Raw genomic sequence first — 24,587 nt, 5'->3', positions numbered from 1 at the left:
TCTCTCTCTCTCTTTCTGTGTCAACGATTCTTTCATGCAGACACTCACAAACAGCTGTGTGAGTGCCTCCCCCTGCACCACACCAATGAAGTACAACATTACTGCAGAGCAATAATGAACCTCTACCGACACACTCAGCTGCCTCAGGACTGACACCGATTGTCAAGGACGGTGCTGCTGATGAGACTTTCTTTTTTTCCTATTTGGTTAGGAAACCGACTTCTGAGGGTGTTATTGTGTTTCTCGGACAAATTGTGACAGCAACTTATGAAAAAGATGAAAGGAGTTGCTTCCTACCTCTTCTTGTGACCGCGCTGCAGGGATATCATGTGACATGACACGGCTGGCAGAGGTCACAGGATCACAAGATTTAAACACACTGTTTGCACGGTCAAATTAGTTTTTTTTTAATACAACTCTCACACACCTGGACTGTGAATATGTATTCACATTAAACCTTGTGCACAAGAATGTCGTATACTGCAAGTCTAGACATAGATATCATATTAATGGATTAAGAGGAGAAAATGAAGATTAAAAACAAATTACAAACTCCTGTAACAAGGAGTGGCTAAAATGTAGGCCATGACTTTATGGATCCTCCACCAGGACTCACAGGATCCTCTTTTTGCAGTCATGTTTCCCAGGCTACTAATCACTCGGTGTTGCACCAGTCACCCAAAGTACACAGGTTTGATACAGAGATAAATTGTTTAATATCAGTAAAGCAGACCATTCATGACCTATTTGAACTTCTGTTTGCAGTTCAGAGCGTCTGTATAAAGGACAAACGACTGCTAAATTGGGAGTATTGTGTCTCCTGTAGTCAGAGGACGCTGTGGATGTGAGAGAATAAGAGCTGCTTTTCAATTGTTGTCTCTCTGACCTGACCTGTCTGTCCATTGTCTCCCTGCTGTACAGCATTTCCTTTTACAGAATGTACAGGTCATGCTGTTCTTTGTTGGTTAGGACAGTAATAATATTAATAATAATAATTTTAAAAAAATAATTAGATTTTATTAATCTTATTTTAATAGCCTCTAGACTCACTAGTATTTTGGAGGAACATGACGTGACCAACCTACATTCTGGCACTTGACTCATCAGAATAAATGGCCTTACAAGCCTCTTCCTGTGCCATTTTAGCATCCATGTGATGGCTTTACACAGCAGCTCTGGCCCAGATGCACACACAAGCAGAGCAAGTTCATCAGGCCGCGAATCAAAAGAGCCCGCAATTAAAACAAGAAGGACGAGGTGGTGCAGTAACGAACAACTAGCAGCATGTCTCCTCGTGTGGAGACATGCCTTTTTCTCAAGCTGGAGGGCTGTTCCTCTGTCATTTCAACTCAATGCTAGATACCACACACCTGCCTCCCTGTCTCCACACACCTGCTGTTTAAACATGGAGCGTTCCCTGTCCCAGATTAGTGATTACATGGACAAAGTCTCCCAGTAAAACCAGAGAGACTGTATATGGGGCATGAAGTTAAACATGCAGTATTTATGATGCAAGATGTGGCAAAAAAGCTTCTAAAATTAATCTAAATTCATTCCCTCACTGCACTTACTTAAATTCATTCTGTGATGTAACAGAGAATATACCACATTTGAGCATAATGGATTCAAAGTACAGCATTTGTTATTTACTGTAGTATGAAAATAGGATTATACAAAAAAAAAATCATCCAACACAAAATGTTTGAACCCAGAGTGAGAATATTAGCAGATTATCAGCCAGTGCTTCTCTCAGCACATGTTGTTACTGTACACAGACTGCTTCTTACTAACAGGTCGGCCTTTGTCTGTCTTATCTGGCTGTAAAAGAGGGCTCCCAGTTTCTCCAAGGTTAAGCGCTCCTATCGCGATCGAGTGGGCTGAGCGGTCAGCACAGCAAACATTTGAACTTAAGGTGTTGTAGCCCAGGCTGTTGTTTACTTTGTGCATTTTTTTTTTGTTTTGTTTTCAATCTTGAAAAGTATTTTGATTGTGCTTGTCTGAAGGTGTCGAGGCCAGGTGTTTTTTGGGCCACCGCTACAACCGATCCATACTCCTTTACCTTTAGAAATGATGGACGTTTTACACATCAAGATGAATATTTCTATTGTTAACTTACGGTGATTCATAGCTGCATATTGTATGGCTTTGGAAAGTCCTTTTTATTGTAGAACAGTGTTCTGACAGTAGCCCACCTCTAGCTCAATAGATGGTTAACAGCTGGTTTCATGCTTAAGACAATGGTAGGGCTCTCTAGGGGGACTCCCACGCACAAACACTTATACTAATATACATGTACACAACCCCTCCTTCTCCCCTGACCACAGTAACTTTGACCCACACGTTTCTGTCTGTTCCCCTCTTGGGACAGGAAGACGACAATTGCGCAACTTGTGTCGGGCTCGGCTAAACATCACAACAGCCTCTCGTGTTACCAGCCGGCAGACAACTAAGGTCCCGCCGAGTGCCAGTAAATCTGACGACACTAAACAGAACCACATGACTAGATCAACAGAGCGTCTGTGTGTGTGTGCGTGTGCACGTGTGTGTGTGTGTTGACGGTGTGTTTACAGCCGTTAGCAGAGTTCATTGGTCAACCTGCTTGTGAAGCAAGAGTAGTATATGAAAATGAGACGTAGTCAAATGTAGTGCGTTGACAGGAGCGCAGGTGTCTGTGTGTGTTTGTTTCATATTTGATGTAATCAGTTTTGCTCAGTGCTGAACACATGCAGAGTCTAGTCTGAAAACAACTTATTGTAAAAGGTATCATTAGTGATTGTGGGAAATATTTAGCATACATCTTCCAAACATTTAAAAGACTGTGGGATTTCTCAATGAACTGCATGAATTACTCAGTTGACTCATCAGAAACAAGCCATGTAGGAATCATTTTCATTGAGTTAGGACACGCAAACAGAGGAAAGTAATCATAGCTTCAAGCAAATAATGTGATTGAGTTCCTGCTCAAAATGTAGCAATGATGGAAGAAAGGGAAATTAGTGTTCAGGATTTTCTCACAATTAATTTTTATTAGTTTGCATTTGCAGTGTTTATAAGATTCTCCTAACACTTCTAATTTGAAACTTTCAAAGCTCTGAGCGCTTGCCACAGACATTCCTGTTTTGTTACTGCACATGTTTATATTGTTATTATCTATCTAAAACCTGGTGCCCTTATGTCTAACTTCAATTTAAGAATATTTTTAGTGATATCACTCTGCAGTATGTAGTGACAACTTTTATTGTTATTTAGAAGACTGAGTCCCATGTATTTTATTTGTACATTTTAAAGTTGCAGGGTCAGTGTCCATTAATAAATGTGCCAGTGTAATTATCTTGGCTCATTTTCAACTGCAGTCCACGGGCAGGTGTAATGACAGCTATGAAATACGTCAAAGCAGGAACAACAATACTGTATGTGTAGCAGAGCACACTTCATAAGAACACATAAAATACAATATAATAGGGGCAATACAGAAACATAACATCTGTCATAAAAGCATAAAATAGATGCGTGTTGATATTACACAACAAACTTTGTTTACCTATAATGTGAGCAAACATACTACTTCCACATGTCGCAATGTTAAGTGAAAACATGAGTAATGCACCAAACTCTGAGAAATATGAAATGTGAGACTTGTTGCGTGTGACGCCACATTTTGAGATGTTGCGTAGGAAGATGTTTATCACAAATTCTTCTTCCTGTCCACATGTAACACTCAGTTTAACATTTCAACACATGTTGGATCTGTGGCACATTAAGCCACAGTTGCCCCCCACCCCACCCCTCACACCTCCCAGCTCAGGGGTGTTCATGTACCCAGAGCACAATCGTACTTTGGGGATTACAAGAGTGTGCTGGAAAGTTTCGGACACTGAGCCAAAGGTGTGTTGTATAACAACATTCTTTGTAATGCCCCTATTTCTCAGTGAAATGCCTTATTGATAACAGCCAAAACATAAAGCAGGGCGGCCATGGACCTGAGTATTAAGCTTAGCTGCACTGTTGAGATGTTTTTATCTTTTATTTAGGCCACTTGGCACAAGCTGGTGTGAATATGATGAGGTGCTCTGTATAGCAGGGATTTTATTAAATAGTTACCAGCTTACATAGGACTCCAGTCTAGACGTAGGCCTGCCAGTGGAATATAAAATGCTTAATAGGCTATAAAATGAGTCAAAACATGTTGCCCATCTCACAGCATGAAGTATGTCAGTTTATGCTTCATGCACACACACACACACACACATCCCACTTTCTTGAGAAGACAAGTTCCAGTATATCTCTACTTATCCAGGCCTGTGACTGCAGCAGCTCCGTCTGGATAACTTCAACCTGTTTCTCCATCCTTATGTAACAAGACCTCAAGGTTTTTTGCATTGAGAGAGAGAAACGGGTAGGGTTATGAGAAAAGTGAGCTGAATGCCAAACCAAAAGCCCACATAGGTTTTTAATTGACTCTTTATTACATTAGCTGAAAGAGTACATCCCTGTTGTATCAGAATACTCAGTAAGCAGCTGATTCTAACAATATTAACCTATTATTATTATTATTATTACTATTATTAGGATTAGTAAACTGTATTAGTCTGATTTACTGTTTTATCTCTAATGCAACCATTCAGTGCCAGGACTGTGCTGCTTTTAACCAAACATTACAGCCAGGCAGTACACTGATAAGCATACCTGAACTGCACAGTGTAATCAGCAGCATGAGTAAATACCTGAAGTTGCCAGCACCTTGTATACAAACTGTTCAAGCTTCAGGCAGCGTCGATGCAGAAGCGCCTGTACTGTAGGCCGTCGTACTTCCCCCCCCTTGTCGTCATTGGCTCTCTTTTACTTTTCCCCAAAACACGTGTCTCCAACTCCTCCCTCCTATGACTTCCCCGGTGAGAGTTTGACCGAAGTCATATGTCTCTGTACTGTACGTGGTAGCGGTTGTACTGCTACTCCAAACGGGGATAAATCACGTTTAAAACCAGGACGGAAAATCGTTCAATATGGGACTGTCTTTCTCTCTCTTGACAGATCTTGGACATCTAGTCGTTACTGTCCGGAGCAAGAACATAGTCTGCCCGACTTAGAACTTTTTTTTAATTACATTATCTCACTTTGGAAACCTCTCTTTTCTTGCGTTGCATCTTTCGCGGAATATTTCGTCATTTTTCTACCGTATTGCCACTTTAGGGAAGTAGGTGTTTGCCTCCTTGCAATGAAGGAGCTCATGACCGTGGGAAAGGAATAAAAGTTTTCCTCCCGGACTGTTAACACCTGACACTCTCCTCCATCTGCGCTCCTCTCGCCGGCATGACCCAGGACGCGGTGTCCGGCTCCGACAGCTCGTCGGCGGTCAGCTTCTGCTCCTGCTGCGGGGCCAAGATGGTGCCTTACTTCAGCGACGACGCGGTGGTGTCAAAGAATCAGATCAACCAGCTGTAAGTTATTTAATCAGAAAAATAATGGAGGGTAGATATAGCTTGCAATAGAGTGAAGTTTGGGGTTGTTTTATATGGGATATTAATACACATCTTAATAAATTAAAGTACCATGAAGTTACAGAGTCCCATTCAAACTAAACTACAACACTTACACTGATGATCACAACTTCACAGTTAAAGAAGAAATTACACTCAAATGACTGAAATTAGTGTATCGACTTATATTTCATGTTTCTAGCCTTGAGTCCTCATTTTAGTAGTAATAATGTATCAAATCACAACATCACCTTGACTGTGAGTGAGCTGTTACATTAGAAACAGTTTTGTGACATCAGTGTGATGTAGTGTAACTCAAGTGACAAGGAAGGTGATAGGCAGGCAGACTGAGTAAAAACTGATTTATTCAGTCCGGTGTAACAACAAAAAGAACGTGTGGTCCAAAAATGAAAAGAATACAAACAATCAAAAATGAACTGGCTTGACCTAAAATACTCAACTAAGGCATGAACATGTGCACACAGCATCCTCTGAGCTTTCTAAACCTACAACTCTCCCCTTACATCCCCTTACTCTATTAGGCAGAAGCATTACTGCAGGGTTGTCCTAACCCTCTTAACCAATTGGCACTTAACAATGCTACTCGTTAACAAGAATAAATCATAAAGATATGAAATCAACCCTTTAATTGAATAAAATAAATCCCCCCATGCTTAGTCCAACTCACTGACATCACCAGTGTATACATACAGGAAGTAGTTGGGCAGTTCTTCCTTATGTTTGGTAAGCACATGGTGGGTATGGTAAGTAACAAGGAAAGACATAACTCATGAAACTCAGAACTAAACCCAATAAACAATAATTAGCCTTAATACTTGTCTGTGCTTTACTTTAACCAAACGTTTGCTGAATATAAATTGTAAGAAAATTTAATGCAAAAAAACAAACAAACCTGGGATAGTATGCATCTGTACTGTATATTACTGGTAAACTAATGGTTTAAACAAACAAGCATAGTCACATTAATAAGTTGGCTGGTGTTGATGGGGTGGAGAGTGTCCCAATCAGTGTTGAATGTATTTCCTGATGACGTAGCAGGATCTTACTCATCCCATTGCTCCTTTTTTTGACCGTACTAAGACATGATGACTCCACATCCAGCGTGAATCATCCTACCTGTCTCACAGGTCCAGACACACACTCAAGCAACGTCACCGGCTTATCATATCAGAGATTTTTGTAGGATATTTAGTGTCCCTCCCTGTTTGTTTGTTTGTTTGTCTGAGCGTCATACTGATTGTGTGAACATGTGTAAGGTGTGATGGATGGTGGTAGTTTCACATTAAGAGCCTTTTTTTAATGTAGAAAATTACTGTAAATGGATTAAATGACGATGATGTGGGTTTCGTAACATTTTCGTGCAGTCTTTAATGAGCTGTGCCCTGTGTCAGAATTTGCCTCTCCATCGTGAGTTTTTGAAGAAAGTCAAGGGCAGCTTGGCTGTGTTGTTTTTCAGCTGTTTCACACATGATTGTGCCTCGAGCTTTATTGAGTAAACTTAACATTTAGTCTTCATTAGGGCTGCTATTCCCAAACATTTTTTTTCTTTAGTTTTATGAGAAGCAGCTACAGCGAGAGAAAGAGAGAGAGAAAGAGAAAGAGAAAGAGAGGGAGAGAGAGAGAGAGTGTGTGAGTATGTATCCTGGCAGGCACGTGTGTCCAGTAAATAGCAGCAGATGTAGGAATCTTCTAACTTCCTGGTTTTGTCGTCAGCCATATTGGATGATGGTGATGTTTTTTTTTTTTTTATCACCGCTCTTATTTGAATAGCTCAGAATAGATACGAGTCCCTATCACAACACGGGCGATGTTTAGTACCTTTTTGATTTATAGCTACAGTAGTGAGGTCACGTGTGTGTGTGTTTTTAATGTTTGCGTGTGTTTGTTTTCAGTGTGTGCGCCATAGTGTCAGTAGGCCTCTTAATGTTTAACCAGGGTTTGAGTGAGTAATTACAAGGCTGGAGGCTGTTGACGGAGTTAAGTGTTACCTGTGGTTAAATGGCATCTAAAACACCATTGTTATCCCGCCAATTTTAGAAAATGCCAGTAAACACCTCTCTTCCGCCGGGCTTTTCTTTTGGTTTTGTTTAAGTGTGTGTGTGTGTGTGTGTCTGTGGGTGTTGCGCACTTCCAGAGAAAAGGAAGACGGGGGTGAGAAGCTGAGGCCCGTGTTTGTTTGAGAAGCCCGAGCAGGCCGACAGAGATACGGGCAACCAGGATGTAGGTCACCACCTATGCTTTGCACGTATGTGTGTTTGCATGTGATGCATCTAAAATCAAATAAGCGACTTAACGAGGTTTAAGTTTGTGTGATTAGCTCCAGTGAACTACATGAGCCAGTGTAATACAGCTGCTCCAATTTGTTGCCGTGCGTCGTATATTTTCATAAACGGATGTGTTATAAAGTACAGTACACGAAATTTATGACTTTGGGTTTTTTTTTTTACCACATGCTATCAAAACTGTAAACTGAATCCTGTCCCACATGAGCTACTTGTGACCTCATTTGACCAGCATTAAGTTATACTGAGCTTCCTGTTTATTTGTATTTTGTTCAAATCAGAACAGCATGCCTGGACAGGTTTGTGAAGTTCACTGAGGTCGATGTCTCCGGGTATCCAAAGGGAGAAAAAAAAAAAGGTCATCAGTAACACACACACACACACACAAACAGATGACAGTGGGTCTGGGCAGGTTGTGTTAACTGGCCTCTGTGCCAGTTGATGAAAATCTATCTTTAGTACGGCCTGGTATCTTCCTCTCTCTTTATCAGTCCTGACCCTGTTTTGCTCTGACTGCAAACACTCTGCGGTAGACTCGTAATTAACTTTTTTTTTTTCTTTTTTTTTTTTTGGTGGGAATTTGCAGAGAAAGATGACCCTCAATATAGCTTCCCGGAGCGACCATGACACCCCATGAACTTGACATTTCCGTCTGTCACTGTCCTATACTTGTGACACATTTTCCATAACCGTCCCTCCAAGCAGCAAGGCCTGTGCACCTGTGGACATGTAGACACACACACACACACACGTATACACACGTACACACTCGTACACACACCAGCTAACTCCCTGTCTTTCTCATGGGCTGTATCTGTCTCGGGGTGCAAGCTCATAAGGCCTTAGCAGCACACAGCCAGGCCCTATATTTATCCCGCTCTCCTCCAGAGAGTGACTAATATGGACACGCAGAGAAAGGGGGGGTGAGGGGGGGTCACCCACTTATCTGCCCACTATGTGGAGTGGTCCTTACATAGTGATGATTGTGTCCGTGACTGTTGCCCTAACAAGTACCTACCTACCGCTTCCATTACTGCCAATGGCCTGGCTACATGGCCGCATGCCAAAAAGATGACCCACCCCACTCTCTGCTACACACTCTTTCTTCATCTCCCACCCTAGACAAGACAACCCTCTATATACACACCGTGTGAAGTCATTTTTAACATTTGTCCTCATTTCCAAACTCGCTCCATCCATCCGTCCTTCAACCAGCGATTCAGATTGATAGCTTTTGATGTTTCTCAGCAGTCTTTTTGTAAGCTGTCTCGTGTCATTATAACACCGTGCTCAACAGAGACGTAATGTAGTTCATCTGGGTGCACGCTGAGAGTCGGGGTAGTGCTGTCAGTCTGTGGCGGTGCATTACAACGTTACATATTTATCAGTTCAGTCTACAGGCGGCTGGATGAGGTAAATTAACTTTAACAACACGAAAGGATCTCGTAGATGCTGAGATTTGTCGTTTGCATTCACAGTGTCAGAAAATATATACGGTTGCACGAATGAAAAGTGCAGTGTTTCTTTGCAGTAATCGGAGCACACGCAGGCCTCAGAGTTAAACTAGTGCAGCGGGGTCGTCACTGTGTCAAATTGAAGGTTCTATGTACAGTAGGTCGACCAAGCTCTTCTGAATGCCGTCTATCAATAGCAGAGACTTTTAAAGGACTACTGTATTTTTAGCAGTTTGAGTTGAATCTTTTTCTCAGCAACCCCACCCCCCCCCCCCCCCCCCCTCCCCCCCTCCCAACTCTCACCTCTCTGATCCTCCAGCTCAGATTCCACTTTCTCAGTGTGTCTGCGCGCAGGTGTGAACGTGTGTTTGCTTGCGTGCACGTGCGTAGTCCTCCATGCGTGATCCTGGGTGAGTGTGGGTGTTACATTACGGATGACATTGTACAGTAGCATTGCTATACATGGTCATTGCCAAGTACATTAGTGTGTGTGTGTGTGTGTGTGTGTGTGTGTGTGAGCACAGTGGGACATGATGCAGCAGGAATTGGGGAGAGTAAAGGAAGAGAAATGTAGGGCAAGAAGAAGTTATGAGAAATGCAGAAAAGAGGAAGCGGCAGAGGGCAGGGGTGTCAGAGGAAACAGCTGGGTCAAGGGTGGTTAGGTTGTGGGAAATCAACTCACCACAAACCAGCTACGCTTTTGTTTTGTTTTTCCTCTCTCTCTCTCTCTCTCTCTCTCTCTTGTCCCTGTCATCTGTCTGGCCCGATTGTGTACTGTACATCTAACAGTCTCAGCAAAACTCAGGAAGGGCAGCTGGGTGGCTCGAAGGATGAAGAGATGAAGTTACAGAGGAAAAAACTGGATGACAGGAAGCTTAAATGGCAGGAGGCACACAGTCTTTTTTTTACCTCGAGAGTGAAACTGAAGAACTTTAGAACCTGATGAACTGTCGAGTTCATGGAGTATAGACCTGGATACAAGTCATATTATTAATATGTTATTGTTATTATTATTATTATTATTATTATCATTATTATTGTTGCACTATGTCAGAATAAGCACATCAACCCATTGTTTGTGTCGTTTTAGAAGATCAGGCAGCGTCAATGTCCTCATCAGCCCCCTTTTAATGATTCCAGTGATTTTCAGTGTCTGCCGGTGCAGTCGTCACTTCCTCCTTGTCTCAGTTACTGGCCCTGGAGGCTGTGAAACCACCTGTATTCAAGTTGAGCAGAACAGGTTTGCCAACACCCTGGATCAGTCTCCTCTACTGAGACTCTATTACTGCAGTATTTGCTTCATTTATTATTAAGAATTGAAGTGCTTTGAGTCGTAGTTTTCACTGATGTTTATACATTTGACCTATTCATGCAAGGTAAATGTATTTGTGTGGCACATTTCGTTAACAAGGTAATTCAAATAAAATATAAAATGCATCAAGACAACATTTAAAAGCAAAAAGGACACTTAATTGGAAATAAAAATTAGCTTAAATAAAATGAGAAAAGAAAAGCTACAGTGCAGTGTGAGACAGCAACCCTAAAATTTGGATTGAATAAAAAAAGCAGTCTCAAAAAGAGAGGAACTGAGAGTTAAAAATCATCTTCACTTAGGCTAATGTTCCATGTAAGATACTGGAGGGGGAAAAGGGAAAAAGAAGAGACAGTAGATCATTATAACTACAGTGGAAATGCTATAAAGGTTAGGAAAAGGGGCTTTCTCTCAAAATGTGTTAAACTTTCAGACCCAGTGTTTGGCTGGTTGTACTGACCGTGGCTGCACGTGTTCCTGCAGCTAGAAGTTCCTGCCAGGTTGAGCTGTGAGTCCAATTTCAGCACAACCCTCTAAACCAATATATGATGGATCCCTCCTTGGTTTTCAAGCACTTTTTCATATTCTGATTACATTTTTCTAAATGCATGATTTTCTTTTGCACAAGTGCTCTCTGCATGTGTGCTGTAGATATATAAGTTGTGTCCCTCTTGCTCAGGATCATTGAGCTCATGGTTTACTTACTGGTGGCACGGCTGTCATCTGACCCGGTCATAAGCATCTGCAGTAGTAGGTCTCTCAACCTGTTTTATTAGTGTCTTGTATGACTTACTGGTAGGTTAGTGTGCCACACAATAAAGACCTGGTCTTCCACACACATGTAAGCACACTGGACATGCTCACACACACACACACACACACATATACACACACACAGTCAGTGTTTGGTATCCATTTGAAACTCTGACCTCAGTTTATAAAGGATCCTCCTCCTCAAAGCAGTGACCTCAGTCACAGTTAATAAGATTAAGTGTTCCAGAGAGGAACAGAACCCCGTTTAATAGGACCTGCTTTGGTGGAGCTGGCCAGTTCTTATCTCCGCTCAAAAATTGCGGAGGAGGGGACTCGTTCACTCGTTCACTCGTTGGTTAGTCTTCCCTCTCGGACCCCCGGTCTCCTCCCAATCCCCTCCGTCCCTCCCTGCTGGCAGCTGTTAGAGTGAGTAAGTCTGTGTGTGTAATCCAGCTGTGTGGAGGAGCAGAGAACATTGTGTTCTGAGTTCACATCGGGGCTTGGATCCTTGTTTTGCATGCATCGGCCTGTCAGCTCTGATTTGGGGAGCCTGCAGACCAGAGGCTGGCTGAATGGAGCATTGTGACTCTGACATAAGCCCATGACAACACTTATCTGTTCTCTGTCCCCATCTTCTGCTTATTATGGGAAGTTGGGGTCAGCGTGTGCAAGGAAGTGATCACAAACCAAGTAGATTTTTATGACAGAAGTTAGATGAAAGATGAAGGAAAGAAGATGCGATTAACTGAGCCGGAGTCTTTGTGTTTGAGGCTTCTATTCATGTATTTTCTTTCTTTTCTTTTCTCTTTCTCTAGTATCAGTGAGAGTTTCCTCACAGTGAAAGGTGCAGCCCTTTTTCTTCCCAGGGGAAACAGCCCCACGCCTAACTCTGCACCTCACATCAGCCAGCGCAGGAACAAGCACACAGGTAAAGACTTATACACACACACACACACACACACACACACACACAACTGACAGCTGCAGCATCTCCCACCAACTTCCTTCCACCTCGTTTGACTTTCAGCCCCAGAAATGAACCCGGAGAAAAACTTGAGATTAAATAGCAGAGTGTTTCCAGAGTTTTCAAATAGACATTCCTCTGCAGCATCATGGGTAACAGCTGGTGTTAACTTAACAGAGGCTGTTTCACAACAAGGCAGATAAGCTTAGTCAGTTCGCTGCTGCATGCAATGTGCTGGCCTACTAGGATATTTGGAACAAAACCAAACAAAAACTCCCAAAAGAACACGTGCTTAAGATATGTCGACTCGTTTGGACGATGAAAATGAAGTTTGAAAATCACAGAAATGCGCCGCTGCTGGTGGATAAAGACGGCCTTTGTAGATGAAGGAGCTGTTGAACTTTGTCATATAACGGCTGATTACCAACTATAAATAGCATCAGAAGAAACTGTTTAAAAAAAAAAAAAAAAAAAAAAAAAAGGAGGGCAGGCTTTTGTATGGATTCACAGATGAGGCTGCATGCAGTTCTAAGTAAGCGAGACAATGCACTGGAAACATGCCACAGGGGAAATGATACCTTATCTCGGGTCTTATGTCAGCCTTCAAATGCTCATAAAGGGATTGTTGTCTGGAGAAACTGAGACTAAATGAGGACGTTCAAATGGTTTCTGTCTAGGTGACCTCCAGAAACATCTTCAGACTATGTTCACTGTGCTGCGGCCAGAAGACACCATCCGACTGGTGAGTGACACACGAACACACACCTGGACAGTCTTTAAACTTGCTTTCTTGTCATGTCTCTGGAGTATCTGCAATATATTAATACTGTAAAACTGTCTGTACGTGCTATAAAGAGAAATGATTCTTAAAAAATGAAGTGCTCATTTCTTCTTTCTCCCCTTTGCTGTGTTTTCCTGCAGGCTGTTCGTCTGGAGAGCTCCTATCCTCAGGTAACCCGCTACATGGTGGTGGTCTCCACCAACGGTAGACAGGACACGGAGGAGAGCATAGTGCTCGGCATGGACTTCGTTTCCTCTGATAGGTCAGTGTCTTTGTCTTTTTAGTGTGATTGTTCACCTCATGACATCCAATACTTGTAACACAAACTAAAGAGACAGGGGGAGAGAGAGATAGCTTGTTTGGCTAATTTTAGCTTTGCAGTTATATTGATGAGTGTGAAATGTAACAAAGGGGCAGCTTGTTGTTGAAGTTTTCTCAGTCTACGTAAACTAAGGGAGCTTTCTTGGCTCTGTACCAAAAGCATCCTTTGTGGTCCTCCTGGAAAATACAACCTTACTTGATCTGTGGTCTTAATTGTGTTTTTATTCCTGCCTTTTTTCCTAACCGTTATCATAATAATCATAATGAGGAAAAACACACAGTCACACAGTGTTTGTTGTTTTGTTGTGCTCCTATTTAACGTGTTGATTTTTCCTGCTAGCTGCTGCACAGTGGGTCTGGTTCTACCTCTGTGGAGTGACACTCTGATCCACTTGGATGGAGACGGGTAAGGCACCACACCTACGTTCTGCTTCCTCTTATTGCTCCCTGGGGCGAAAGCTCTGCTGACTTGTTTACATTTTGAGTTCTTCTTTAGATATATGTAGTTAAGTTGGTGTTGTGAGATAACTATAAACCACTTCTCTCTCTCCCTCTCTCTTTCTCTCTATCTTTCCACAGTGGTTTCAGCGTGTCAACGGTGAGCAGGGTTCATGTTTTCAAGCCGGTTTCAGTCCAAGCCATGTGGTGAGCAGCTTTTTATTCTACTCAGATGTCAGAATAATCATTTGCAGCTACATGAAGTTGAATTCAGGTTGCAGACCACGGAAGACTGTACTGATTTATGCTCTTCCTCTGACTTTGACCTCTGGCTTTTTATCTGTGGCACTGTTTGTCATCCATCTCTTCTTTCCTTTTCCTTTTCCTTTCCCGTCTTTGCCTCACTATTGCTCGACTTACAAGTCTCTCTCTTTTTTCTTTTTTAAATCTCTCCTGGTTTCACATGCCAGTGCTGCCTCTTCATTTCCGCACCCACTGCCTTAATTTCCTAATTTTCTTGTCCCTTTGTTTCTTTGCTCTTCCTCTGATCTCCCTGAGCCTTTCACTTCCACTGATACCTTAATTAATCTGGAGTTATATCTTAGTATTATGTCTCTTTATCGCCTCTATAATCCTTCCCCTCTCCTCACCTCACCTCCCTTGTCTCTCTCACTAATTATTCAACTCATCTACCCCGTTATATTTCTCATATATCTTGCCATCAGTTTTTCTTCCTTTTCTATTGTTACAGCCCCTCTCTCTCTCAGTCAGGCATTTAATAAACAGTGTCATATTCACTGCAAATGTTTTTTTTTTTTTTGCTCCTCGAGACAACCTCTCATGTATGACTCCTTTTCCTTCTCACTGTCATCTCAGGTCAGCCCTCCAGTCGCTCCACAAAGCGTGTGATGTGGCTCGCTGCCATAACTACTACCCAGGCAGCCTGTTCCTGACCTGGGTCAGCTACTACCAGAGCAGGGTTTCGTCCAACCAGTTCTGCATCAACGAGTGGAACGCCATGCAGGACGTCGAGTCGCACCGTGCCAATTCACCCATCCTCTTCACAGACCTGTGAGTATAAGGAGGAGAGCGAGGGCCACCTGGAAAACGCTCACATTCATAGCTCACACCGATGAGGGAATATCTGGAGCATCGTGCGGCTTGCGGTACATTCCAGACAGGGAGTCAGTTTTCGCTTTGTATGCTCGTCCTTCATTGACGTGGTGCAAAATTCCTGTGGCTTGAATTGACTGTGTGAATTCTGGCAAATGATGGTACCCACAAGACATGTATAATAGGAAGTATAACAAAAAAAATCCCAACAATGTCTAAATCCTGGTGGTAGGTTTTTATATGCCAACAACTGTTGCAGTTACCTTTCCTTGTAATTTTACATGAAAGCAATGTTGACAATTGTTCATGCATTTCAGCAACATGTAAAAGTATACCCAGACGTCTGTCTCTCTCTTGAAATATATACACACTATTAGATCACAGATTCAGAAAAAGCAGAGGTCAGTCACATCTTCATAACAACATTGCCCAAGCTGTCCTCACGTGCTGACACTGTTGCCTCAGTGCTACAGCAGAATATCGTTCTACACTGCCTTGGACTCTGGTACTGAGGTCGCACGCTCTCTTTATCCTCTGCAGCAGCACTGATAGGCAAAAACAAAAACAGGAACAAATACTAAACCATGTGAAAATAAACACACTCTCATAAATATACATATGACTTCTTAATCTTTGTAACAAGGAGTTGTCAACAAATCCACAAGGAGGCACAGAAAGTAGAAGGAATGACACAGTCTGCTGGATTTATGTCTTTACTAATAGGAGGGAAATTCCCCTCCCTGCTGCTTAGTCACATGCCTTGCTACCTATTTGGAGCTTCTCTACCCCCCCTCCATTGCACACACACTTCAGAGATCCTTGAGTGTCCAAAATAGCCGAAGCTTTAACCGGCTTGATTTACGTTAGGGGGAGAAAAAAAAAAAGGAATCCAGACAGACACATAGGTAGACCAAGTCTGTTTGGGATGGACAGAAGCAGGTGGTAGGCGAGGAGTACGTGGTAGAGGATGGAGGATTAGGGAGAGCTTATTCTGCTGCATGCACCTGATGCCCCCCTCAATGGGTAGAAGAAAGGAGCTGGGGACAGAAAGAAAAAGCAGGTTCCAGTTAACAAACCAAATCAAGAGTGAAGAAACACCCATGTTTACAACCTACCTGGAAAAACACTTCATGCTCTTTCCCTGCAGGAGGTGTGTCTGCACTGGAGCTTGCTTATCGTAAAGATTTGTCACCCACGCTTGATCTAACACACACACACCCACACACACACACACCCAAACACACAATGTTTATCTTCCTGCTATGCCAAAGCGACGTGACCTGCCAGTGTTTGTTGACATGGCAGCTTGTATCCTTGTATCACCGCTGAATTGAAAGGTTGACGTAGCAGGAAGTAGTTTGATGTTGGCATGTTTTCATGTTAGTTTTGATTTATGGGGATTATTGTGAATTCCTTTATCTGTGACTCAAGGAAATGACATTGAACTTCCATGCCTCGGTTACTCATTAACACCATTATTTGTGTTGTCATGCATTCGTCACACGTGCATTTAGTTTTTCTTTATTTTCCTCTCCGTTTCCTTGATCAACCCACCTCCCTCTGGCTGTCTGCAGGCATGCCAAGGTTTGCTGTAAGGTTAAAGTGTTAGTGTTAGTGGTTGCCAGTAGCTAACCCGTCCTTGTTGGCAAGGATGAACAGGTTCGCTTTCTCTCAACCCTGTGGACTCATTCTCCTGGGGTCAGGGTTAGGACATCGTGTATTAACATAAACAAGCTGACTGTTTCCAATTTTCCAATACAGATAAATGCTTAAAATCTGCAGATACACACCTGTGTGCATCACACTATCCCTCTTTTGTAACTGCTGACCCACACTGTGTGCTATTACAGTTTGGGTTCAGTTAGGAAGCAAACTAAAAAAGAAAATTAGACAACATAAGAATGGTAAGTTCAGAGACAAACCGAGCTCTTTTCTCCAGAGAGGTAATTAGGCCACTTGTTGGTATCATCAGCGTGACGTCCGAAGGCTAAATTCGTCCCCCAGCAGAGGTTTAGAAACAGTCAGGCACAACAACAGGCATATTCTACAAGGGGTCTTTGTTGTGGTTCGCCGATGGCCAACGCTCTCAGATTTTCTGTTCCCTCTCCAGTTTCTGAGAATCAGACAAAGTGGCGATTCTCTTGCAGAACAAGTAATCTCATTGAGACTCAAGTCAAATGAATCAATGAACAGAAGGAAAAGTGTCGTTGCTGTGAATGTGAAGGTGGTTCTTTGTGTCCAAAGCAGGTTTTTTTTTTAGGCTAATAGGAATATGCTGAAGGTGTTTTAATAAAGATTTTTGTGTCTCGTCTGTTCAGGCCTACAGAGAGGGAGCGCACAGAAAGGTTGATCAAGATGCGCCTCAGAGAGATCATGATGCAGAAAGACTTGGAGAACGTTACCTGCAAAGAGGTGAGACAAAAAACATATATGGGATGGAATTTACATTTTGGTTTTGCAAACACAGGTTCTGGCTTACCTTGTGTAGATACTCAAATTATCTCCATTGTTCCATTGTGCGCATTGGACTGCCACTATTGTTACATTTGAATTCAGTTCAGAGAGAAGTAGATTCACGCTCAGACCTTTTTCACCATAGATTTAACATTGAATCAGGAGTCATGGTGCTTCCCTGAAATGTTGTCGTCCTTTTCCAGATCCGGACAGAGCTGGAGATGCAGATGGTGTGTAACCTGAGGGAGTTTAAGGAGTTCATAGATAACGAGATGATTGTCATCCTGGGACAAATGGATAGCCCCACTGAAATCTTTGAACACGTCTACCTGGTAAGAACCCAGAAGCCCTGTGATCTGTTAACGATGAAACTTTTGTCAAATCCTTCTGCTCGACTACATTGATCAGAACATTTTAAGTTAGCTTAGTAACATATTATTGATTTTGTTAAATGAAGTACAGTGTAAGACTTTACTGGTGCTCGTTTTACCTGTGTGTATTTGTGAACCTCTTGATATTGAGTGTACCTGTGTTGTCTTTAGGGCTCTGAGTGGAACGCCTCTAACCTTGAGGAGCTGCAGAACAGTGGGTAAGAGATTAACCAGTTTCTCGCACTTACATCACAACCTGTAGACTGAAATGAGTTCGCATAAACTGAACACAATATTACACAACCTCCTCTTTTAATAGCACCATTGGTAACCAGTGATATTCTTTTCAATTCTCTCGAGCCACCTGTTACAGTTGTGTTGAAGTCTAAAATAGCTCACAGCAATGTGTTGCTGTGTGAAATTAGCTAAGCATTCGTCGTCTGAATAACTCTCATTGAAAAATGAATTGGTGACAGTTTAATTGACATGAAAAGGTCAGGGAGTCAACTTACCCCCTTCCCCATGTCTTATGTAGAGTGCGCTACATCCTGAATGTGACCAGGGAGATAGACAACTTCTTTCCGGGGATGTTTGAGTACCACAACATCAGAGTGTACGACGAGGAGGCCACCAACCTGCTAGAGTACTGGAATGAGACCTTCAAGTTTATCACCAAAGCCAAGTAAGCTTGTTCACATACACATCTAAAGTTTTCCTTCTTTCTCAATCTGGCTCTCTGACTGAAACATATTCTCTGTCTCTTCTGTCCTCCTATTTTCCATAGGAAAGCCGGTGCTAAGTGTCTGGTCCACTGCAAGATGGGTGTGAGCCGCTCGGCCTCCACAGTGATTGCTTATGCTATGAAGGAGTACGGCTGGGACCTGGACACTGCCTTTGACTATGTGAAAGAAAGACGAGCTGTCACCAAACCAAACCCTTCCTTCATGAAACAGCTGGAGGAGTATCAGGGAATTCTGCTGGCCAGGTGTGCTGTCATGTAGAAACATCTGTGCAATATGTTTGTTGTTTAGGATGACTTCCAGTGCTCTAAGTCTTTTTCTTTTTCTTCCACAGCAAACAAAGACATAATAAGCTATGGCGCTCCCACTCTGATAGCGACCTATCAGATCGCCCAGACCCATTATGTAAACCCTCATCCCAATCCCTAGGCCGCTCCGACTCTCACAACAACAACATATCCTCTCCCTCCTTACATCACTTCCTGGGCGTGGCTGTGTTGCAAGCTCTTGGTGCCGAACCTGTAGATTCTGCCAAATCCACTTCGGACTCTCACACGTACTCCAACGGTTTGTGTGACTCACCAGTTCAGGAGGAGGTCAAATCGGACTGTGAAGACCTCCTCCTGCCCCCCCTACCTAGACCCAGAGCAGCCACTATAGTCCCAGAGGAAAGAGTGGACAATGCAGCAAGAGTGGCGATCACTGTGCCTGTTGCTGTACCCCACCCCCCACCATCACTCCACATCCTACCCCCGACCCCCGAACTCCAGCGCGCTCACAGGAGTCCTCCCACACAGCTGTCCAGTCCAGTGCACAAACACAAACCGGTGGAACTGTCCCTTAATTTGCCTGAGCGAAGCAGCTCAGAGGAGATCTCTCCCCTCACTCTGGGATCCACTGACTCAGACACAATAGAACAATCTTTGTCAGATTTCCCAAGTGACAAACACAGCCCCCTCAGCCCCATCACCATCCTCCCCCTCTGTCTCCCCCTCATCCTCTCCCCGAGTCCCAGTGATGACAACAACAACAACACCAGTGAGTTACAGGTGGGCAGTGCCTTCGACAGCCGCGACGAGGCAGACGGGTTATCCAACCACAGCGCGGACAGCATCGACTTCTTCACCGCCAGGGAAAAGTTTCTGGGCTTGGCCCAAGATGGCCGAACACGGACTCTTTCAGAGCCGGCACAGCAGAGGGCTGTGTCACTTGACCTTGACGAAGACAGAGAAACCGAGGTGAAGGAGGAAGAAGAGCAAGGGAATGGGATGAGTCAGGTACAGGATCATTCACCTCATAACAGCATCTGTTTACAGTATTCAGTGAAACAGTTGCCCCAAGCAGTGTTGTCAGTCAATTTGTGGTCTGTAACTACAAAGTTCAGCTGGATTTGTACTGTAGAGCACAATTCTACTAACACACTGATACTACAACTGGAATTCAAACTAGAAACTGGGCCAGATTTAGTCTAAAAGGGCTGTAAATTCACCAGTAGACTGAGCCAATAACAGACTTTACACTCCTCATACAATATGCATTAATCATAGTGACCCCTGCTGGAACATGAGAGAATAGCCAAAATAATACACACGCAATTTAAGGATTTGTATTAAATTTTTTAGCAACTCAGTTAATATGTGAATGACGTATATTTTCTCTTTCCGTCTCTCAGGAGTCTCCACAGTCTGAGGACAGTGTGGACAAAGCCAGCCCTGACAGAACCCATCACCCTCACCATGATAATGGAGTATCAGTCCGCCATATCGTCACTGAGATTGAAGCCATATGCCATCCAACTTCTTGCCTGGCTACTCCCTCCTCCTCTGTCTCTTCCTCTTCATCATCCCTCCCTCCATCCTCTCACAGTCCCCAGCTCATTCGACCAGAACGTCAGGGAGAGGCAGAGACTGAAGTCACGCATGGCTCTTCAACTCCACCTTCACACCCTCAGTCTCCCTCCATGCTGCCGTGCGACTGGCCGGCGGGCTCGGTGCGGCGGGCCACCGAGCAGCTGGAGCAGAAGCTGAGGCAGGAGATGGAGATGGCGGCGTCACAGCGATCCCCACTGCATTCCCCCAGCACCGAGCACCCTCCTGCCCGAATGTCCCTGTGCTCCCTGAGCACTGAACACACTCCCCTCCGCTCTCCTCAGCACTCCACAGAAGAAAGGATCACTCAGGGAGAGAACACAGCTGTATCTGCTAAGTCCAAAGAGAGAGAGAAGCATACAGGGTCACAAAAACTCAACTCCTCAGGCACAGACAACTTCCCAGACCCTTCATGCTCCCCTGATTCCAATGTCAGCCTCAGCCAAGACTCTGGTGCTATACCTATCGGTGTGCACACATCCATAGATAGCCATATACTGACACAATCTCAGACATCATTACATGCCTCTACTAGTCAGATAGTAGAATCATCTCTAGATACCTCAGCCCACTCTCCCAGCCAAAACCAGCAGTGTCAGAAACGGCACCGGGCCTGTTCAAACCAAATCACTCTGGATGGGGCGACGGTTCAGGAATCAGGCACAGATGAGAGGCTGGAGTCTAGTTCTCAGGGCAGGCAAGGGAGCTGCGGCCCCAGCTGTGATGCCATGAGCAGGCAGGCTCATGGCAGCCAGGAGCAGGAGAAGATTCAGCAAACACTGAGAGAGCTGCAGGCTTTCCTCCATGAGGGGATCAGCCTGGAGACAATGGCCAGCCAAGACCTGGAACTGGGGCCGCCTCAGGGGCTGAGAGACGCTATGGACACAGAGCCAGGACCTTGTAAAGGGGTGAGTTCTGAAGAGACCCCTTCAGGCCTGGAAGCACTGCAGCAGCATAGAGAAAGACAAGAGGGAAAGAATTCCCTGGAGCCAGCAGTATGGCTCAGAGCCATCGAGCTTGAGGCTCGTATGCGCCAAGCGGGCCTCACTCCCCCCTCTCTCATGAAGAGGTCGGCCTCCCTGGCTAAACTGGACTGTCTGGAGCTGTCAGCCAACGACCTCAGTGACCTTGACCTGAGGTCACACATGAGAACAACATTGTCACAAACCCACAACTCTTTCACCGTGTCTCCAACGCACCCGGACGACACCTGGAAGAAGCAGAAAGTGTTGTCTAAAACCACTTGGGCTGAAAAGACGAGTTCATCCCGCGAAGACTCACCCACGCCGCCGTCCCTCTGCTTCTCCCCTGCCCCTCACCCTTCACCCAAAGAGGAGACGGGTGAGAGGGAGGAACTGGATGGCAGCAGGAGCGGTTCGCTCTCCACATCATCACGTCAGCAGGGGAGGGGTCACTCGTCGAGACGTTCCCGCAAAGCGTCCGCTGAGAAAAAGCAGCGAGCCATCACTGTGCTATACAACACCATGTAACCTCACTGCAACAGACTGGAAAGGGCATGACTGGAGCTGTGCAGGTGTGTGAGAGAGGCAGCATGATGTGTATGAATGTGTAGCAGGTAAACTGTAGACACTGTGTAACCTCAGATGTACGTAAGTAAGTCATGAATGATGTTTGCATGTAAACCACTGGATGTGTTGTTTAAACTGGACGTCAGGTTTGTATGTACAGTAATGAAATATGAATGTCCACATTAAGATTGAACCTGTGCATACTGTAGCCTATGCCGTCCATTATGTCTGTGTCCCTTTATTTTCTTCTCTTTTTAAGAACATTTGTTTTTCAGTGTGTGACCCTCACTGCCTGTTCAAAACCAGAGGGGCTTTTTCTCAATACATGCACTTTACTGTTTAGATGACTTTTCATTTATTTGAATCTGTTTCTTACCCCAAAGGAGGATTCTTTTGCACTGATCACAATGGGGGCTGGATGGTCCGTGTGCATAGTTTTTTTTTCTTTTTTCTTTTTCTAAATGGACAGACGTGTCACTATTCAGATTTTTAATTGAACCAGGACAAAAGCTGATATGTTCTTTTTTTTATTGTGTGTTAGCAATAAATAAATATTTGTTTGTTGTGACTGCAGTGACTGTTTTTCTTTTCTGTGTCCTCTTGAAAGAGAAGAAATAATGACTAAGCCACAGTTGCCGAAATGTTTTGCCAAATGTATAATTACTGTCCCCTGCTGGCCAGGCAGAGAACTACCGTTTTAAACCTCACTTCAAGAATCGAGGAGACTGAGAAACAGGAGTTGGTGTGAAGTGAAAGCTCAAATGCTCTAATGGGTGAAATGGAGCCCATAATCTCCACAGTTAACAGAAATCTGCTCTACTTGTCTTTTTTAACTACAAGTAACACGTTTCTTTGAACTAATCAAGCCCCGTCTCCTTGGGGAGTGATCTCCCATCAGGGCTCAGTGCAGCTTATTTCAGGCTGACATTTTACCTACTGTTTCACGTGGGTAATTAAACACCGAAATGTAGGCCATCGGGGCCTCTGCTCACACACACACACACACAATCACACAGCACTGACTTGGAAAGGCTGACATAAAAAAAATAATAATAATAATTGCAGGAGATAAAAAAAACATTAAACACTTGAACTCCTTATGGTAATTTTCTGCATTTGTGTGTCCAAAATGAATCAAGAGGAAAGCAAGGATCCCTTGATGATTTCACCAATTAAATCTGTTTCAGTAGACGGAGCATTCGGGTTAAAAGAAAGGACTTTTTTCTCTTTCTTTTTTTAATACACTGCTTCTCCCAAATTGAACTGTCTTGAACAGAGGTAGAACAGGGAGATAGTTGAAATACTGAGGAATAAAATCAGTGGAGCAAGAGAGAGAGAGAGAGAGAGGGTTCTGAGTCAATGTTTCTCTCCCTGGATGCAACGCCTGAGATTGGCATCCTTTCCCTTTGCATACTGATGCTCCCAGTCTCTTTCTGTCTCTGACACACACACACACATACATACCTTGTTTTATGTCTGTGGCTCTTTACAAATTCACTTCACACACGCCTGCAGCCCAGCGCTTTCACAGTCCTTATGTCAGGCTGAGTCAGGGCAGGGCGGTGGTGGTGGTGGAGGGATGGAGAGAGTTGTGGCTGCTGATTCACATAAAGAATTATTTCATTTTCCCATTCTCTCTCTCTCACCCACCACCAGCACAGAGAGTAGCCTGGGTGCCCTGGGTGGTATTTCTTAGAGGGTTTGGAGTCTCTAAGCTGTCCTTTTGCTCCCTGTCAAGCCTGAAATAACTACAGGCAAAAGCCCCCTTAGATCTAGCTGAGGCGCTGGGAATCCATGTCAGAGGGAAGATGATGGAGGTGGAAGCTGCTAAAAACAGATCAGCTCTCTCTAGCTCTGTCTGACGCTGCAGCTTTCCTATCTCGTGAGAAATTAATTGCTTTTGTCACCGTCCTTCACTTGAGAGGACCAGAAGTTACAGTGCAGAGCTGCAGTGAAACTCAAATGTATGTGTGTGGGGGGTCAAAGGATTTAAAGCATGTTAAAGCTGTGTGTAATTTAAAAAGGGGCTTTAAAAAAAACTCGTACATTGCTGCTCTTAAAGATGTTTCTTTATTTGAATCGTTATCTGAATTAACTTCCCAGCACACACCATGAAAACATCTTACCGCACATCTTTTTTTTCTGCAGAAAATCAGCGACATTTTTTAAAAAGTAAAAAAATGAATATTTCTCTTATCAACCAGGCAAGCTTTAACTATGAACTGCAGAGGAGAAAGAGGTGGTCTCTCCTCACTTTGTGCTGAAATTGGAGTGTGAAAGTTTTTTTTTTACATTTCTTTTAAAGTAATAATACAAAAAAGAAAAGAAAACCAAAGCTGTATTAAACACACTGCCACCGTCCTTCCTCGTACCTTGCAACAAAAACATGTTTCTCAGTGTTAAGTCTAGCCTTGAGCCCTGCAAATATTAAGTTACTTGCAATTATGAGAACTAGGATAGCACAATTCTTAATTTTGGGGGGCAATTTTACACTTGCTTTTGTTTTCAGCATGTCGTATCATAGAGCAAACTTGCTGTAGGGTTGCAATAAAGCCTAAAATTGCAGTCGACCGCCTCTGCATCGATTCTTCCTGGGGTGCATTTAGACCTGAGAGCGTTCTGATATTGCAGGTCTCCAGGTTACAGCCTCAGTCCAAACGAAATGAACCTCACACAGGTGCGGACCATGCTGAAAATATTTTACACACA

General features: G+C 43.7%; 1 protein-coding gene across 1 annotated transcript in view; it reads left to right on the top strand.

The window, feature by feature from the left end:
- The window catches only part of ssh2a (slingshot protein phosphatase 2a), a 29,065-nt gene extending 6,659 nt beyond the window's left edge, over nt 1-22,406 (top strand). Inside the window, exons 3-15 of the mRNA XM_053320142.1 lie at nt 12,115-12,227; nt 12,941-13,005; nt 13,185-13,306; nt 13,706-13,771; nt 13,945-14,010; nt 14,680-14,874; nt 17,235-17,328; nt 17,574-17,702; nt 17,913-17,959; nt 18,277-18,423; nt 18,526-18,726; nt 18,816-19,758; nt 20,154-22,406. Coding sequence (XP_053176117.1) covers nt 12,115-12,227; nt 12,941-13,005; nt 13,185-13,306; nt 13,706-13,771; nt 13,945-14,010; nt 14,680-14,874; nt 17,235-17,328; nt 17,574-17,702; nt 17,913-17,959; nt 18,277-18,423; nt 18,526-18,726; nt 18,816-19,758; nt 20,154-21,839 — 3,874 coding nt within the window. The 3' untranslated portion in view covers nt 21,840-22,406. The remainder of the gene's footprint in view (nt 1-12,114; nt 12,228-12,940; nt 13,006-13,184; nt 13,307-13,705; nt 13,772-13,944; nt 14,011-14,679; nt 14,875-17,234; nt 17,329-17,573; nt 17,703-17,912; nt 17,960-18,276; nt 18,424-18,525; nt 18,727-18,815; nt 19,759-20,153) is intronic.
- The last annotated feature ends 2,181 nt before the right edge of the window (nt 22,407-24,587 follow it).

This window comes from Scomber japonicus, chromosome 6 (assembly GCF_027409825.1).
Source record: "Scomber japonicus isolate fScoJap1 chromosome 6, fScoJap1.pri, whole genome shotgun sequence".
NCBI lineage: Eukaryota > Metazoa > Chordata > Actinopteri > Scombriformes > Scombridae > Scomber > Scomber japonicus.
Note: the sequence above shows the minus strand (reverse complement) of the source record. Positions and strands in the feature narration are given on the sequence as shown.